We start from the raw sequence: 14994 nt of genomic DNA, 5'->3' as shown, positions 1-14994 counted from the left end.
GCTGTCCCTCCTCACAATGGGTCTCCTTCACCAGGCTCCCAGAGGCCTCAGACACTGTCTGGTTGCCATGGAAACCCCCAGGAGTGGAAAAGCAACCTGATGCCAGTGACAGAGGGAGGCTCCTTATTCATTCCCAGGGAAGTTTGCAGCGGAATCCCTCCTGGCCCACAGGGGCCTTCCCCTGAACTGGCTGGCCTCCCACTGGCCTCTATTAATCCTTGGAAGCACCACGTTAATAAGAGCCCAGCACCCCAAGTGAAGCAGAAATAGGAAGGGGGCAGAGAAGAGCACAGACGTGTCTCCTTGCCTCTGTGCCCCCTTACCCCTTCCCCTCCCCTTAACCTTCCTCTGGCTATGCCAGCTTTTGCACACTCCCAGGCTTGTTTTCCCCTTTCCTTCCCTCCCTGGGTTTCTTCTCCCGAAGGTCTCTAGGTCTCCCCATCTCTCTCTACAAAGTGAACCTCTGGCCCGTCAGCCAATCTTAGTCTCTGTCAGTGAGAGACCTTGGAAACACCCGCAGAGGCTAGGGTGCGGAGACTCTTAAGGGAAGGAGGCATGACAAAGGACCTTCAGCAAGGGCGGTCGGGAGAGAGGGTGTGTTGGCCCTCCGCGATGCCCAGCTTGACCAGCACAACACCTACCTTGGCACCAGGAGCACCAGGGAAGCCAGGGCCACCTGCAGGACCGACAGGACCCTGGAGAGAGAAGGGGGATGGAGGGTGAACGCCGGGCTAGGCAGACACCCCACCTTACACTCCTTCCTCACTTCCTCACTTGTGGTTTTGTTCTAGCCCACCGCGGCCAGAAGAAACTGTTCCGGCTACCATCCCCGGAAAACTCCCAAGAGATGCCTTGTTTGTCCTGGCATGTTTCTGCGTCTAGGTCATAAGAAGCCACTCTCCTTAGAACAAGAGATGGCTAAGGGGGGTGGAGAAGTCAGGGCTGCAGTTAGCAGCATGTTCAAGGGAGAGGCCACCTCCTTCTTGGTGCCAAGGACAGGGGCAACACCACTAATGTTGGGGCTGCCCCTTGGGGTGCAAGCTACTGTTACCTGCTAAGGATGAGAGGGGCTTACCGGAGGTCCAGCAGGGCCTGGCTGGCCATCATTGCCTCGGGCACCCTGTGGACAACAGAAAGGAACCAATGTGAGTGGTGTCCTCAGAAGCAGCCCACTGTACATAAAATGTGGGGACACGGTGGTGGGGTGTCCCAGGCTGAGCCTGAGCGGGTGTGTGTCTGCGGTGGGAGAACCCTTTCGGGATATCTGCATGAGTGGATGGACAGAGGGCAGCACAGGTTCTCATGGCTAATGAAGCTTGGGCAACTTCCCAACAGCCCTGTCACTTCTAAAACTTCAGCTAGGTCCTGAGTAGCCTAGATTTTAAGCTGAATGATCATTCAGAAAGCCAGTGAACTGGCCAAAATGGCAGAGGCCAGGAGAGTCCCGCCTCTGTGCTGGTTACCCTGGGTTAAGGCTAAGGGAAGCCTTTCCCTCCTCCGTGAACTCCAGGCAACCCCGTCAGGACAGCAGAAATGCCCCCAGGATGCTTCCTGCTGGCCTAGGAGTCTGCCCATGAAGAGGACAGGCTGCCAGCCCTGTTTCACCTGAGCTCCTATCTCCGAGAGCCTTGGCTTTGCCAAGCAATCAAGGTTGTCCCTTCTCTGCAGGACTTGCACTTTGAGAGTTTCACTAGTTTGGGTTGAAAACCTGAAGTGTTTTTTTTTTTTTTTTTTTTTTCGAGTGCCCGTGAGGAGCTCCACTCTAGCTCCATGACCCTTTGTGTTGGGACCCAGCCCTGCTAGACCCAGAAGACTAAGCCAGTGAGTGGTTCTCAACCTTCCTAATGCTGCGACCCTTTAATACGGTTCCCTGTGTTGTGGTGACCCCCCCCACCATAAAATTATTTCGTTGCTACTTCACAACTGTAATTTTGCTACTGTTATGAATCATAATGTAAATATTTTTAGAAATAGAGGTTTGCCTGGGGTCGCAACCCACAGGTTGAGAACATCCTGGCTGAAGCTAGCCTTTCTGCAAGTCTCAGCCTGTCAGATGCCTGAGGGAAGGATGATCTGTGGCACTCAGTCTTCTTCCTGCCGTGGGCCATCTCTCCTCACAGAGCTTGGCAGTGGGGGGAGGGAGAAGGGAGGGAGTGGGGAAGAGAGTCTCAATGGGAGGAAGGGCAGAGGGGATGCCGAGCCTGCTCTCCTGCAGACTGCCTGACCCAGCTGCTTGTACCTTCCCTCCAGGAGTCAGTCAGCAGAGGGCAGGGTGAGAGGAGAGAAGGGCTGCCTGTGTCTGAGGTCTGACCTCCCGGCCAAGGGCAGGGTGAGCATCATTCCCCACCCCAGCCAAGGGGGGGGCAACACAATGCAGAGAATGTTCTAAGCCGAGTCTCATAACTGCACTGCCAACATGCTCCCTATATGGACAAGAACCATCAAGGCAAACTAAGAGCTGGGACCTGCTATGTCTAGGAAGGAGGGAGGAGCTTGAGAGGGAGCAGGCCGTCTTCACCCCTGCTCACAGTGAGCCACTCACTCTGCCTTCCAGCCTCATTAAAAGCCCCAGGCCAGGGTCCCCCTGCAGAAGCAACAGGCCCAGAGCCTCCTTTCCCTTACACAAAATGACCCTGGGGTCTGGGGCGAGGCCCTTGGCCAGCTCTGGTTGACAGCGGGAGGGGGTGGGAAGTGGGCATGGGGGGGGGCGGTTAAGGCTGCTTGTTTCACAAACCTGCCCCTGAGGGAAAGTTTCTGCCACCCAGATGCAAGGTCTGGGAAGCAGCTGCATCAAGCGCTGCTGATTTCAGTTGCCTTGCAAGGACCTAGGGGGCGGGGTCTCTGAGCTTGGCTGGCTGGAGTGCAGACCAATAAAGAGCCGCCATCTTTCTTAAACACGCCTCTCATCGCATCACTCGCCTGACCAAGCACCTACAAGGCCTCTCTATTGCCTGGGGAGCCAAGCTAACCGCCTCCATCTGGCACCTATGCCCTCCGCTGCCTGCCAGTCCTCTAGCCCATGATTTTCCACATTACCTAGGGGCCGGCAGAATCTGAAGGCCCAGTGCGCAGTCTGCCTTGAGCTACTTATTCTTTCTGGGCCTCAGTTCCCTCTTCTCTAAAATTGGAATAGCAGATTCAACAGGATGGAGGGGAAGATTAGACAAAGTGCAACGTGCCAGATCCTAAACCAAGGAAAGGCCACAAGGTGGCGGCCACCGGTGTCTCATCAAGGGCACTGTCATCGGAATCAGTGCGGACAGCTTCGCCTATCTAAGCCTATTCTTGAACTCTGACTGCGGGGACTGGGAAGCGGTGACCTGAAGAATCCAGCCTGCTGAGGAGATCCTTGCTCTCCCCACCCCACTCTCCTGTAGCATCCCCCTTCCTTCCGCTCTGCAGGCCCCACCCCACCTGAAGATTGGGAGTGGGAAAACTCAGGGTGGGAACTTCTGGTATGAAGCTGCTCCCTGTACCTCACCAAGTTGGGTTTTGTTGTTAGGAGTTGGGAGGGGGGCTTGAGAAAGGTCTCACTGTATGGCCCAGGCTGGCCTTGAACTTGTGATTCCCCTGCCTAGTAGCTTCTCCCCTACTAGGATCATAGGTGTGCACTTCCTGGCCCAGTTTGTCACTGAGTTGCTTAGAGGGCCAAGAGAAGGTTCCTTGTAAACTGTAAAGTGTTGAACACGTGGTGAGTTACTCACAGCAGCACCAGCGGGGCCAGTCCGTCCTCTCTCACCAGGCAGGCCACGGGGACCCTGCAACACACACCAGCACAGTCTTAGCATGAGCTGGCATGATGGTGGGCCCTGGAGGGCCCTTCCCACCACTGTGACCCTCCTGCCTGTTTGCACCAGGAAGCAAAGGAGAGCAAGCCTGGTGGTGCTGCCTGGCCCCTGGAGCCTGCTCAGGGCACAGGGTGTCCTGCAGGCGGGGCCTCTGCTGGCGCCTATGGTGAACACAGCTCATTTTCTTGCAGCAAACGAGTACCCCAAAGCATTGATGACAAGCAGGCTTTTTAAGGACTGAGACACGGTTTAAGTAGTGTGTCTTAACAGTTCCTGTTCTGTGGAAGTGCGGTGACCTCTGAACAAACTGTCCACTGCAGGATGGTTTTGCTCATAATGGGATAAAGCTGCAACACCAGGTATCCGCCTCCCGTGACTGCGTGAAGGAAATGCTGTGCTTTGCAGGGCAGGCATCCGACAGGTGTTAGGGTCATAAGAGCGTATGGTGGCTTTTCGTGGGTGACGCTCATACTCACCATGGGGCCTGGGGAGCCGTTCTCACCAGGGGAGCCGCTCTCACCCTGGAAGAGAAGACACATGGGGTCAGTGTTTGGAGTCCTGCCTTCCAGAGGCTCCCTGGGCTTAGAACACAGTAATCCCAACTATGTTCTAACTCCCCTTGCCCTTCAGCATCTCCCTGGCAGATGCCACCTTTCGTCCCTATCGCGAAGCCCTGTGAGTTTTGTGGTCCTTTACCTTCACACCTGGAGCACCTGCTTCTCCCTTAGCACCATCCAGGCCTGGATAACCCTGGGAAGCAAGAGAAGGGTTCCATCACACACCTGGAAACCCACCCAGGAGGCAATGTGCAAAATGTTTCCTCTCCAGGTATCTCCTGCCTTCCAGCACCCTTACCCATGATACTTACTCTGTGACCTTTGACTCCAGGAAGGCCTGGGGTTCCCGGGAATCCACGAGCACCCTGCAATGCAAAGAAGGGGTACTCAGGGAAAAGAAGAGAGTGGGTGAAGGCTGCCGGAGAGGCTGCAGATTCAGATCCTTCGGGCAACCAATAAGAAGCAGGCATCCGGACATCTTCATAGCTCTTTCAACCAAGCCCAGACTATCATCTTGTGCTCATGCAAACACGATTGGCAGCCAGAAGCCATGGTACATGTAGGTACTCTCTGTGCCCAGTTTTAAACTGAGCTTAATCAAGCTGAGTGAGCTGTATGGACTAAGGAGGGAGACTGGAAAAGCCTCGTGAGACTAGGAAAGGTGGAGCTTTACCTGAGGGCCAGGAAGGCCTCTTTCCCCAGCTTTTCCGGGTTTCCCAGCTTCACCCTGAACAGAAAGAGAGGTGTCTCCATTTTCTTGGAAGTCCCATGAGCATAACGGGTGTGCTCCTGGACAAACCCCTCCATGGCTGTGCGTCTGCCCGCCCGCCCGCCCGCCTCACCCACCTCCTGCCGATGCCTCTCCATGAATGCCTCTCCTGCATGCTCATTTATTCTTTGGCAAGTTCCTCATCCTCACTAATCTCCAGCTTCCCTAGTAGGCTCTGGTTGTCCTCTCCAGAGCTCTTGGACAGGCCTTTGTGCCCTGACCTCGAGATACTTTGCTTCGTGATGCCAGTCACAAAACTAGCTCAAGAGAGCAAGCTCTTGTCTCTACTTTTTTTTTTCCACCCTCCGTAGACATCCTGGCTCAGGCTGAGCTTTTCTACCTCATTTACAATTAAGATGATGTTAGGGTGTTTATCTTTCTTTGTTTTTTTCTGCTCTACATCTCTGTGCCCTGCGTTTTCCTGTCTCTTCTCTCATTTCTCATTTTTTTTCCCGAAGTTAATGATGTTTTAATTACACTCCTTCTCATCAGATCTAAAACAGTCCCCAGGGACCTGGCAAGCTTAGTTACAGATGAGTGTGTGGGTGGTGGACAACTGGAATTTACGACTGGCCAGCCTTGGTCCTCAGGAAGTCTCTACCCGAAAGCCTCAGCACACATGAGAGGGAGACCTGGGGTGCGAGGGCTACTCACATCATCACCAGGTTTTCCAGGAGGGCCAGCAGGACCACGGGGACCCATGGGACCCTACAAATAAAGAATTGAAGAAGTGGTTGGAAGGGGCACACAGTGGATGAAATGCAGGATGGTAGTTTGGGAAGCTAGTTTGAGAAGAAGTCAAAACAGTCAGGACAAAACTGGCGAGTAGACCGTGGTGGGAGGAAGGGACAGTGCAAGGTGGTGACCCCCAAAAGGGAATGTCATGACGGACTTCCTGCCATATTGGTTCTCTGAAAGAGTGCCCCATGGGTAGGGAGTAACATCTGAATCTCCTATGGCCCTCCCACTGTGGGAAACAGCAGGCAGAGCCAGGGAGCGGTCAGTACTTGAGTGGGAAAAGAGACCATTCCTAGAGGCTCCTGGGAGAGGGTAGCTTATGGTACTTACAGAGACACCAGGCTCGCCAGGTTCACCAGGATTGCCTTGAAATCCTTGAGGGCCCTAAAAGGGAAAGGGATGATGTCATATTGCCTCCCCCCCCCCCGCCAACTGTGCTGTCAGAGCTCAGTGAGCATCTGCAATGCCACCAAGAGGAAAAGATAGAATACTTACAGGGGCACCGGCAGGGCCTGGGGGTCCACGAGGTCCCATGGGGCCCTGCATTGGAACAGAAAAATAAGACACTTACTGGACTGCCTTATCATCAGCTTCAACTCCTAAGCCAGCAGCTAGACAAAGGACAAGAAGGTACTGTGGAAGCAGTGGGGGAACAAAGGGCCTCCAGCGGCTGCTCCCTCTTCTTTCCCCACTCCCCACCCAACCATCTATTTTTATTTATAGGCACCATTTGAACAGAGAAGCTGGCCTTGCTTTCTCCTGGCTGGCAGCCATGTTTACTAAAGTCTGAATTTCATTTAGCATGTGCCAAACCAGCGCTGCAGGGTAAGATCTCCTGCTGGAAGCCTTGTGCATGCTGGAGAGCAGTAGCTGCTGTCCGCATTCTTCAGTTCTCGTTCCAAGAGCAACAGCAACCTGGCCTTCCGATACATCAGCTATATACATCTCTCCAGCCTCATTCTTTCCAGTCCTTCTAGAGCAGCATTCAAACTGGCATCCATCACCGTTAAAAGCCAAACTCCTTGAGCTAACTAAATGAGAGATTTTAACTAGCTGCTGGAGATGACATGCCGCAAACAACTACGTGGATGTCAGAGGTTGTCGGGTCTCTGGCCTTGCTAAGGGTGAGCCCCTCCCATGAGGTCAGTAAAGAAATGGAGTCTTACCATTGGACCTTGCATTACTCCCATCTGGGCGCCGCCAGCCTTCTCTTCAAACCCTGTAGCCATCTGGGCCGCAAAGTTCTGCAAAAGCAATGCAACTATGTTAGGAGGATGAGCGGCCCAGGGTCATTCCCATCTGCCAGGGAGAGGAAGAATTCCACCGAGCCTCTAGTTATTAGACACCAGCTGAGTACTGATCAGAATTGTCAAGGAGACCTGACAGTTTGGGGATGTGTTCTTGCGACGGGGGCTTTTCTGGGGAAGCAAGTGTCATTTGTGGTAGTCTTCGTCCCCCATGTGACGCTTTATAAACCTTTATAGTCTCAAGCGTTACGTAAATCCAACGTCTCTATTAAAAGGCATTCTTTGTTCTCTAAAATGTTGATGTCTGGCAAAGGCTTGAAATTCGGTCTTGAAATATTTTGAGAAGAGTTATAGTAGACGTCTGTGAGCCTGCTTAAATTGAAGAATTTAAAACATAGCAGACCTCCAAATGGCACACCTACAAAAGTGGGGCAGTCATATAATTTGTTGGTTGGTGTGATTCCAAGCCTGACAGTCACCACACACCTTTGCTCAGTAAGGCTCTTTCATGAGAATGAATAGTTGCTTGGAATGTACTTGGCAAGAGCTATGGATCAATGTCTTCCAAGGACAGTGGTCACTGCTCTTCCAGAGAAATACAAGTGCCCAGTCATCCTTTTCCCACACCCCTACACCCACCCCCAAAAACCAGCCACAAGATGGGGCACCAGGAAGCCAGGCAGCTGAAGGCCTTCTTTACAGAAACCCAGTGAGTGAAAGGAAGAAAAAAAAAAAAAAAGTCAGCCCTTATCCCCACAGCCTCAAGCCTCATATGTGATTCTATTCAATTACAGGCCTGAGGTCAAAGCCATCAACAGGCTGTGTACATACGGCTGGCTGTCCTGGGAGCCAGCCAGGTAAGAGCAAGCAGCGATTGAGAAGCTGCCGTTCTGGAGGGTCAGCCTGGAGAAAGGAGAACTAAGGACACTTACTCCAGCAAAGCCAGGAGGACCAGGGGGGCCTGGAGGGCCAGCGGGCCCAGGATTTCCAGGGGTACCAGGCTCTCCATCTCTGCCACGAGGTCCAGGTGGGCCCTTGAGAGGAAGAGCAAAGAGCGGCAGTGAAGTGATGCTTCTTTAGGAACCATTTGCCCCAGGGACCTCTCAGGAGGTAACCAGGCCTTCGGGGGATCTGGGGAACACAGAAGTCAGACTTTATTGCCATCTACTCACCTTTTCTCCCTTGTCACCACGATCACCTCTGGGTCCTTGTTCACCGGCAGGTCCCTGGAGGTGAGGAGCACGGAGTGGTGAGACTGGAGGTTATAATGGCTCATTTGCAGTAAGGAAAGAACGGAGAGAAAGCTCTCTCCCTTTCTTACCTGAGGGCCAGGAGGTCCTTTGGGTCCTACGATCTGTGTGTGAGAGAGCCACAGGCCTGTTGGTTAGAAGGGTGCCTTTAGAATGGCAGATGCATGGGTTGTGATGGGGGTTATTTGTACTTACTTCCTTGATGTCTCCGGGTTCTCCTTTCTGCCCCTGCAACAGGAACAGTTGACAGGAGTGAGCCCACCTAGCCCCAACACCAAACCCCACCCTGCCCCCAGCTTCTCAGAGGGACATCTTCTGAGGTCTGAAGAAGCAGAGATTAGCATCTCAGTGCCTCTGGAGAAGGACATGTGAGAGCAAAAAGCAGGGCCAGTGAAATGGCTGGTAGGTGGAAGGAGAGAACCGATTTCTCCGAGTTATTCTCGGGCCGCCACACGCACCGTAGCATACATGGGCCCATACTCATACATACAATCATGTAGAGTCATGCAGGTAAAAATGTAATTAAGTTAAATTAAATTAAAAACAGGGTGCCTTACCTTTGGCCCTAGTTTTCCTGCAAGGGAAAACAGAGGAGAAGGTGAGACAGGGACCATATCTTGCTTGTCATTCAAACTCTCTTTGGAGGATCAAACAAAGGAAAGAATCACAACCAAGGACACGGAAGCAGATTCCTCTCCTGCTCCCCTGAATCTCTCTGTGGCTGGTGTTAGGATCACAGAGCCATTTTGTTGCTGAGGACTCATAAGGAATGGAGGTGCTTCTAACTTTATTAGTCAAAAAGCATGCATAGTGTACAGGAATGGGTTGAGAGCAGAAGAGAGGCAACCAGGGGCCAGGACACAGGAGACCCAGAGGTCAGACAGCCCTTCCCAACCCACACCCTCCCAAAGAAGAGTCTGAGGAAGCCTTACATTAGCGTGGCGTCTCCTTGAAGCAAGCACAAAAAAGAGCAGGACACAGAAGTTACAAAGAGCACTGTAGCCAGGGCCACCCCAAACTGATAAGCCCCTACCCCACCATAGCAGCAGAATCCCGTAGGCCGTCAACACTGCCCTGGCATGGGCCCCTCAGACACAGTCTGAGAGTCTGCACCATACAAGGCTTCAGTGTTGGGCAAGCATTCAGGAAAGGAGACTTCTCGATTCCCGTTCACCTCTCCTCTCCATGTTGAGTAGGAAGCGAACAATGAGCCATCCAGGAGACCTGGGCCCCTACTTCCTCTGTGGGGAGATGGAACTGAGTATTGGGAAGGGTCGCCTGCACTTTTCTTCATGAGCACTGGTTCTAGCTGCGAGCAGATAACCGCCATCAGGGGGCAGGAACACGGTCACACCCTTTCGACTCTCAGAGCCCAGCCACTCCTTTGTCTGTTCTGCTTCTTAAATGGTGGCCAGCACCAAGCAGAGGGCAATGCAAAGAGGAAATGCCTCCACTGGGCTCTACTCTGCTCCAGTCAGTGCTCCTGCTTACTGACAGAGGTTGCTGCACGTTAAGGACCGTGTCCTTGACGGTTGTCTATAGAGAAGACAAGGTGTAGGCGACCCAGGACAAGTTAACTCATGCTGTGGCTAGACGGAGCATGGTTCCCACTGTGGTTCTATTAATTCACAGACTTGACTCAGGAGGGTGAACTTTTGTGGAGCCATATCTGTATTTTCAGAAAGACACCCCTGAGGGGTTAGGAGAGGGAGAGTCTCTATAGCGACTTAGGCTCACCAGGTTTCAACCTGCAATCGAGAAGTGGCCTTGCCTTTCTGCCCCTACTGCTAGGATCAAATGGATAAGCAGCTTCTCAGCTTTGAGGAGAAGACCAGCATCCATGGAAAGGTGTCTGCAAGTAATTTATTTATGTTGATAATAAATAAATAAATTACGACCACTGCCAGTGGTGAGGTCAGCTGTGCAGATAGGACAGCACTCTCCGAAGGGGATCTCTGGGTTGAGGCAGTCTGTTTCTTCACATATTATGTCGTCGCAGAGGACCGTCCCGGTGTCACACACACAGATGCGGCAGGACGAGGGCTTCCACACATCCTTATCTTTATACCTCTGCCCATCCTGCAGACAGCCGCCAGCCTCCTCTGCACCAAGTGGGGTGAGAGGGCAGTGGGCCAAAGCAGGGATGGGGGGAGAGCCAGAGAGAAAGAGAAAGAGGTTGCAGATCAACTTGACGGAATTCAAATGCGAAAGAATGGGAGGCTCAGACCATACCAGACAGACTGAACCTACAAATTAGTTTTGGAAAAACACAATGCATCTCTCTGTGCATTATCTATCAGGTGCCCTGCACTGTGCAAGATGGGTATGTGGGGGGCTGGGGTGGGAACCATGACCCAGCAATAAGGAAGGGCAGTCTCCAGCATGGGGGAAGGGGGCTGAGATAGGGAAGGATGAGCTGGAAGGTGAAAGTGGGTGGTAGGAGATGACGCTCCGAGCAGGAACCTGATAGAAGTAAAGATGGAGAATACAGAAAAATGGCGAGACCCTCTAGCTGGAGAGCAGAGACATTCTTTTTGCCATCCTGTAGAAACAATGAGATTTCCTAAATACAGCTGACAGCAAAATTCAGAGAAAGTGCAGCGACTTCTACATACAAACATTGTAAGATATAAACAATATGTAAACATTAGCTGGAGAGGCAAGCTTGCCTCTATCTGAAGTTGGCAACCCCAATATGGGCGGCGGGAGGCTCTAAATGCCTGGCCTTGGCTACGATTGAGCAGTCCAGACCTTTGTCTTCCAAGAATGCAAAGGAACAGCTCAGACTGTGCCCTCTCCACCAGCGCCCTGCCGTCTGGAATTCGCCCTGCACATGAAAACTGTGCTGACAAGAAAGCTTCTCAGAGCGCCAGGGACCGAAGAGCCCGCACCACGTGCTAGGCAGCGCTCAGCGCTGTTTTTCTCATCAAAATCTCAAGAGCAATGGCAAAAGCTGAGGATGAATAATAGCGAAGAGCCGCAAACCCAGGGGGCGTGGGGAGAGCCGTGCCTGCCCTCTACTCCTCTAGAACAGCGAGAATCCACGGATCAAAGTCTCCGTTTTCTTCTCCACTGGAAGAAACCCATCTAGCCTTTAGGCAAGACTATCAGAGGGAAGGGAGGAGATCCCGGGGAAAATGTCGAAGCTGCGGGGACCCCCTCACTCCCGCCTCCTCCAGTGGCGCTAAAATAGCCGGAGGTGACGGTGACGAGAGCGAGAGCGCAGCCTTGCTAATGATGTCCAGTCCTGACTAAGCAAGAGCATCCTAGCTCCCGAGATTGCCTGGGGGAGCCGGAGGAGAGCCCGGGGAGGGTGCATCGTGAAAGCTGATCGGTTCCCCAGGAAGGGCGCCCCAGGGCCGCGCGGGCCGGGAGCGGGGCGGGCCAGCTGGGTGTGAGGGCCACTGGCTCGCTCTTTGTGGCTGGGGCTCTGGACACAGCCCTGCGGCAGAAAGACAAACGGAGAGTAAAAAAGTGGGATTAAATGACTGCCCAAGAAAGGAGCCAGCACCGTAACCGTATCCCCCAGTGCGGTCCGAGGAAGCCAGCACCACCCTAATTGTGGCTCGAAAGGGGCTGCAGATAGCATCCTGGCCGCCCGATCCGGTTCCCCTCGTTACCGCCGCGGCGCATAAGCGATTCTTTGTGGCCGGCCAATTAAAAGGCTACCTCTTTCGGGGAACTGTTTTGCTTCGTCGCCGCTGCGCTTGGGGGCCGGAGCCCGGGAGGTGGCGGCAGGCGGACACGGGGGGGGGGGCGTTGTGGGAGAGGGGGTCGGGGAGTCGAGGGGACCCACCGGGCCCAGCCTCTCATGAATGGGGCTTTTCTCGAGCGCATACAGAGCCCGATTCACAGGTCCCCGCTAGGAACCAGTTTAAATAAATATGGGCAGGGTTTCAGCCCATCTGGAAGCCATCGCTGCCAATCCCCCAACGCAAACAAGCCTCACAAAGGAGGACTGAAGTCTCCTCGCACCACAGCCAGCAGCGCTTTTGGAAGCTAGGGCTGAGAAATGCAGATGTGGGTCAAAGGATCCGGCGCCAAGAAGTTTCCCAAACTCGTGGAAAGATGGAGAGGAGGGGCGTGGTGGCCTGCAGGTTTCTGACATTCCTAAGGTCCACGCAGGCTACGCCTCTCCCCACATCCAGGTCTTTGGGTCCTGAGGACCCGAGGCTGGAGTGTGGGTGTGTGTGCTTAGGTGGATCGAGCCAGGGTCAGATGCAGAATCACACCCCTCCTAGGAGGAGGAGGAGGCTGCAAGTTTCAGATGGCCCTCTCCTCCCCAAAGTTGTGGCACGCACGTTCCTCCAGGAAGGTGGCCTCTGAAGCCGGCGCCTCCACTATCAGATGAAGAATTGGGGAAAGAGTTTAGACACTCAGCTCCCTCCACGGCTCCCTACCGAGAAGCACCGGTCGGGACCGCGGCTTTTTGTGTGTGCGCTTGCAAATTCAGGACAAGATAGAGTCAGGCCCGTCTCGGACCCGTCAAACACTTCGACATCGCCCCCAGAGCTCGAGCGCTCGGCTCCGGCTGAGCCGCCGCCCTGCCACCCTGCGCGGCCGGAGCGCGAGGCGCGCTCCTGGGCTCCACGCCGCCCGGCTCTCAGCTCCGGCCCTGCCCCCGCCGCAGCGGCCGCGCTAGGAGCGGCAGGTCCGCCAGGGCCTCCCGAGGCGGCTCCGGAGACGGCCTTGGAGGCAGAGGGTCCGAAAGCGCCCAGCCTCACCTGCGGTTGGCTCGCAGTCTGTAACCTGCGGAGCCCCGGCTGGAATCCCAGCCGTCGGAAACGCGCCCGAACACGTGGAGGAAAATCCTCCCCACCTAATACGCTTTCCAGGCTTCTTTCGCCCTGAGTGCAATCCCAGACCGCGGAGGAGGTGGAGAGGTGCGGGGGGCCGCCCTCGGCCCGAGGCTGCACAGCTGCCCTCGCTACCGAGAGCCGCAGGCCAGTCGCTCGCCTCACCCTGCCTCCGTCCACCGCTGCGCACAGCGAAGCACACCGCGGCAGACCCCCGGGAGGGAGGGAAGGGGGAGAGGGCTGGTTGGAGAGGTCAGGTCCCTGCAGCCCCAGGGAGGCCAGGCCGAGTTTCCGAGAAGGGCTGCCCGACTGCACCTTACTCCGGGCCAGCCTGGAGGGGGAGGGAGCTCGGGAGCAGCGCGGAACTCGCGGAAAGCCTCTTTCCCTTTGTGGCCTCGGGTTTCAAGCCCGCAGCGTCAGGCCTTTGTCTGGCGCCCCTTCGAGCCCCGCAGCCTCCAACCCCCGGACTGGGCTGATGAGCCGACCCGAGGCGTCTCTCCGCCTCTCCTGCCTCTGAGTGTGAGGTCGAAGCCCAGTGCGTTAACGTCTGTGTTCCAACCTGTCTCACCCGTCGCTTGGCAAGTTCAGACCCTTGCTTAAACGCAGGGACCTGCAAAGGTCTCCACTGCGACTCTCAGAAAGGATGCTGCGACGGAGCTGCTCGCTCGCAGGATTCGGCTCAGCGAACTCCTGCCTACCGTGCGCCTAAGCCTCGGTGCCCTAACCCGGAGCGGGGCTGGGGAGGAGGAGAAGGGACGCAGGTCGGGGAAAGCAGGCAGGGGCGGCGGGCGACTTACGGGCATCCTGGCCCTGACACCGGAGGACCGCGGCGAAGAGCAGCGTCAGCAGCACCAGCGACTGGGGAGCCCCGAGGCGGATCATGGCTCCCCGCGGGGCCTGGCAGAGCCTGGCCCGGGCGAAGCGCAGCGAGGCGGCAGAGCACGGAGCGGGTCCGGGTCTCTACCGCGACCTCATGCAGAAGGCCCCAGGGGCAGGAGGAGGAGGCAGGAGACCCGGCAGCCCAGCGGCGCTCTGCGTCTTCTCCGGGCAGAGGCGCCCGTTATATGCGCCCGGTGGCTCCTAAGGCTGGCAAACCAGCCCAAACCGCGGGCCGCCCCCAGCCCCCCGCGGGGCTGTAACCTGAGACCCCGCCCCCGGAGCCCGCCCAGGCCGGACCGGAGCCCACACCTGCCAAGGCCAGACGCCCCTCTCCTTAGCCCAGCTTCCCGCCCCGATGTGCCCAGTGGCCTGATCGGGCGGGGCACCGAGACGGCCTCCGGTCGCCCCCACTTGGGACAGCCACACTGCCCCCTCCAACCACAGGAGGGAGGGGGGCCTCCGGCCCCTCCCCGCGGAGTTCTGCTGGGGATAGAGGGGAGGGGGTTGTTTGCAGAGGCAGAAGCCTGGAGCTCTAGACCTGGGACACCAGACAAGGGAGGACGAGGCAACAGAAAAAAGCTAAGGTGGGGATGGGGAGTTTCACGGGGCGAGGAGGTGCGCGGGGGACCAAAGTATGAGCCGATGGAAGTTGTCCAGAATTCTAAATCTGGGGACAGTAGTCTGGACCTGCCTTCTAGCCCCTTTGCGGAGTGCCTGGCCCCATATCCCACCTGGGTGCTCGCAACAACCTCCAACCCCCGCCCCCCATCCCCCATCCAACTAGCTATGAAAGGGCCTGCTCTGCAGCCTAGGCAGACGGAGGACTGAGCAAATGGCTAGGACCGGGGCTGGTGTGTATTCCTGCACAGAGGGAGACCTGTGTAGAGGTGAGGGGGCGGGGTAGGCCAGGGAAGGGACTGAAGGAACGGCGGAGAACAGAGGGAACCGGGACAAAACGATGCACACAGCC

General features: G+C 55.7%; 1 protein-coding gene across 4 annotated transcripts in view; it reads right to left on the bottom strand.

Moving 5' to 3' along the window:
• The window catches only part of Col2a1 (collagen type II alpha 1 chain), a 28248-nt gene extending 14221 nt beyond the window's left edge, over positions 1-14027 (bottom strand). Inside the window, exons 1-18 of one of the 4 annotated variants that reach the window (XM_055626959.1) lie at positions 13943-14027; positions 10248-10451; positions 8907-8923; positions 8545-8577; positions 8421-8453; positions 8272-8325; positions 8032-8133; positions 7019-7096; positions 6348-6392; positions 6183-6236; positions 5769-5822; positions 5019-5072; positions 4657-4710; positions 4485-4538; positions 4265-4309; positions 3705-3758; positions 1076-1120; positions 642-695 (exon numbers count right to left, since the gene is read on the bottom strand). In XM_055626959.1, the coding sequence (XP_055482934.1) occupies positions 642-695; positions 1076-1120; positions 3705-3758; positions 4265-4309; positions 4485-4538; positions 4657-4710; positions 5019-5072; positions 5769-5822; positions 6183-6236; positions 6348-6392; positions 7019-7096; positions 8032-8133; positions 8272-8325; positions 8421-8453; positions 8545-8577; positions 8907-8923; positions 10248-10451; positions 13943-14027 (1119 nt within the window). Of the gene's footprint in view, positions 1-641; positions 696-1075; positions 1121-3704; positions 3759-4264; positions 4310-4484; positions 4539-4656; positions 4711-5018; positions 5073-5768; positions 5823-6182; positions 6237-6347; positions 6393-7018; positions 7097-8031; positions 8134-8271; positions 8326-8420; positions 8454-8544; positions 8578-8906; positions 8924-10244; positions 10452-13942 lie in introns of all 4 variants that reach the window. The other 3 variants (XM_055626962.1, XM_055626960.1, XM_055626961.1) reach the window with 3 other exon arrangements.
• Between the last annotated feature and the right edge of the window lie 967 nt (positions 14028-14994).

The sequence above is a fragment of the Psammomys obesus genome, unplaced genomic scaffold, assembly GCF_907164565.1.
Source record: "Psammomys obesus unplaced genomic scaffold, mPsaObe1.curated_primary_1811, whole genome shotgun sequence".
NCBI classification, from domain to species: domain Eukaryota; kingdom Metazoa; phylum Chordata; class Mammalia; order Rodentia; family Muridae; genus Psammomys; species Psammomys obesus.
The sequence above is the reverse complement of the archived record's forward strand: the minus strand, read 5'-3'. Positions and strand labels throughout refer to the sequence as shown.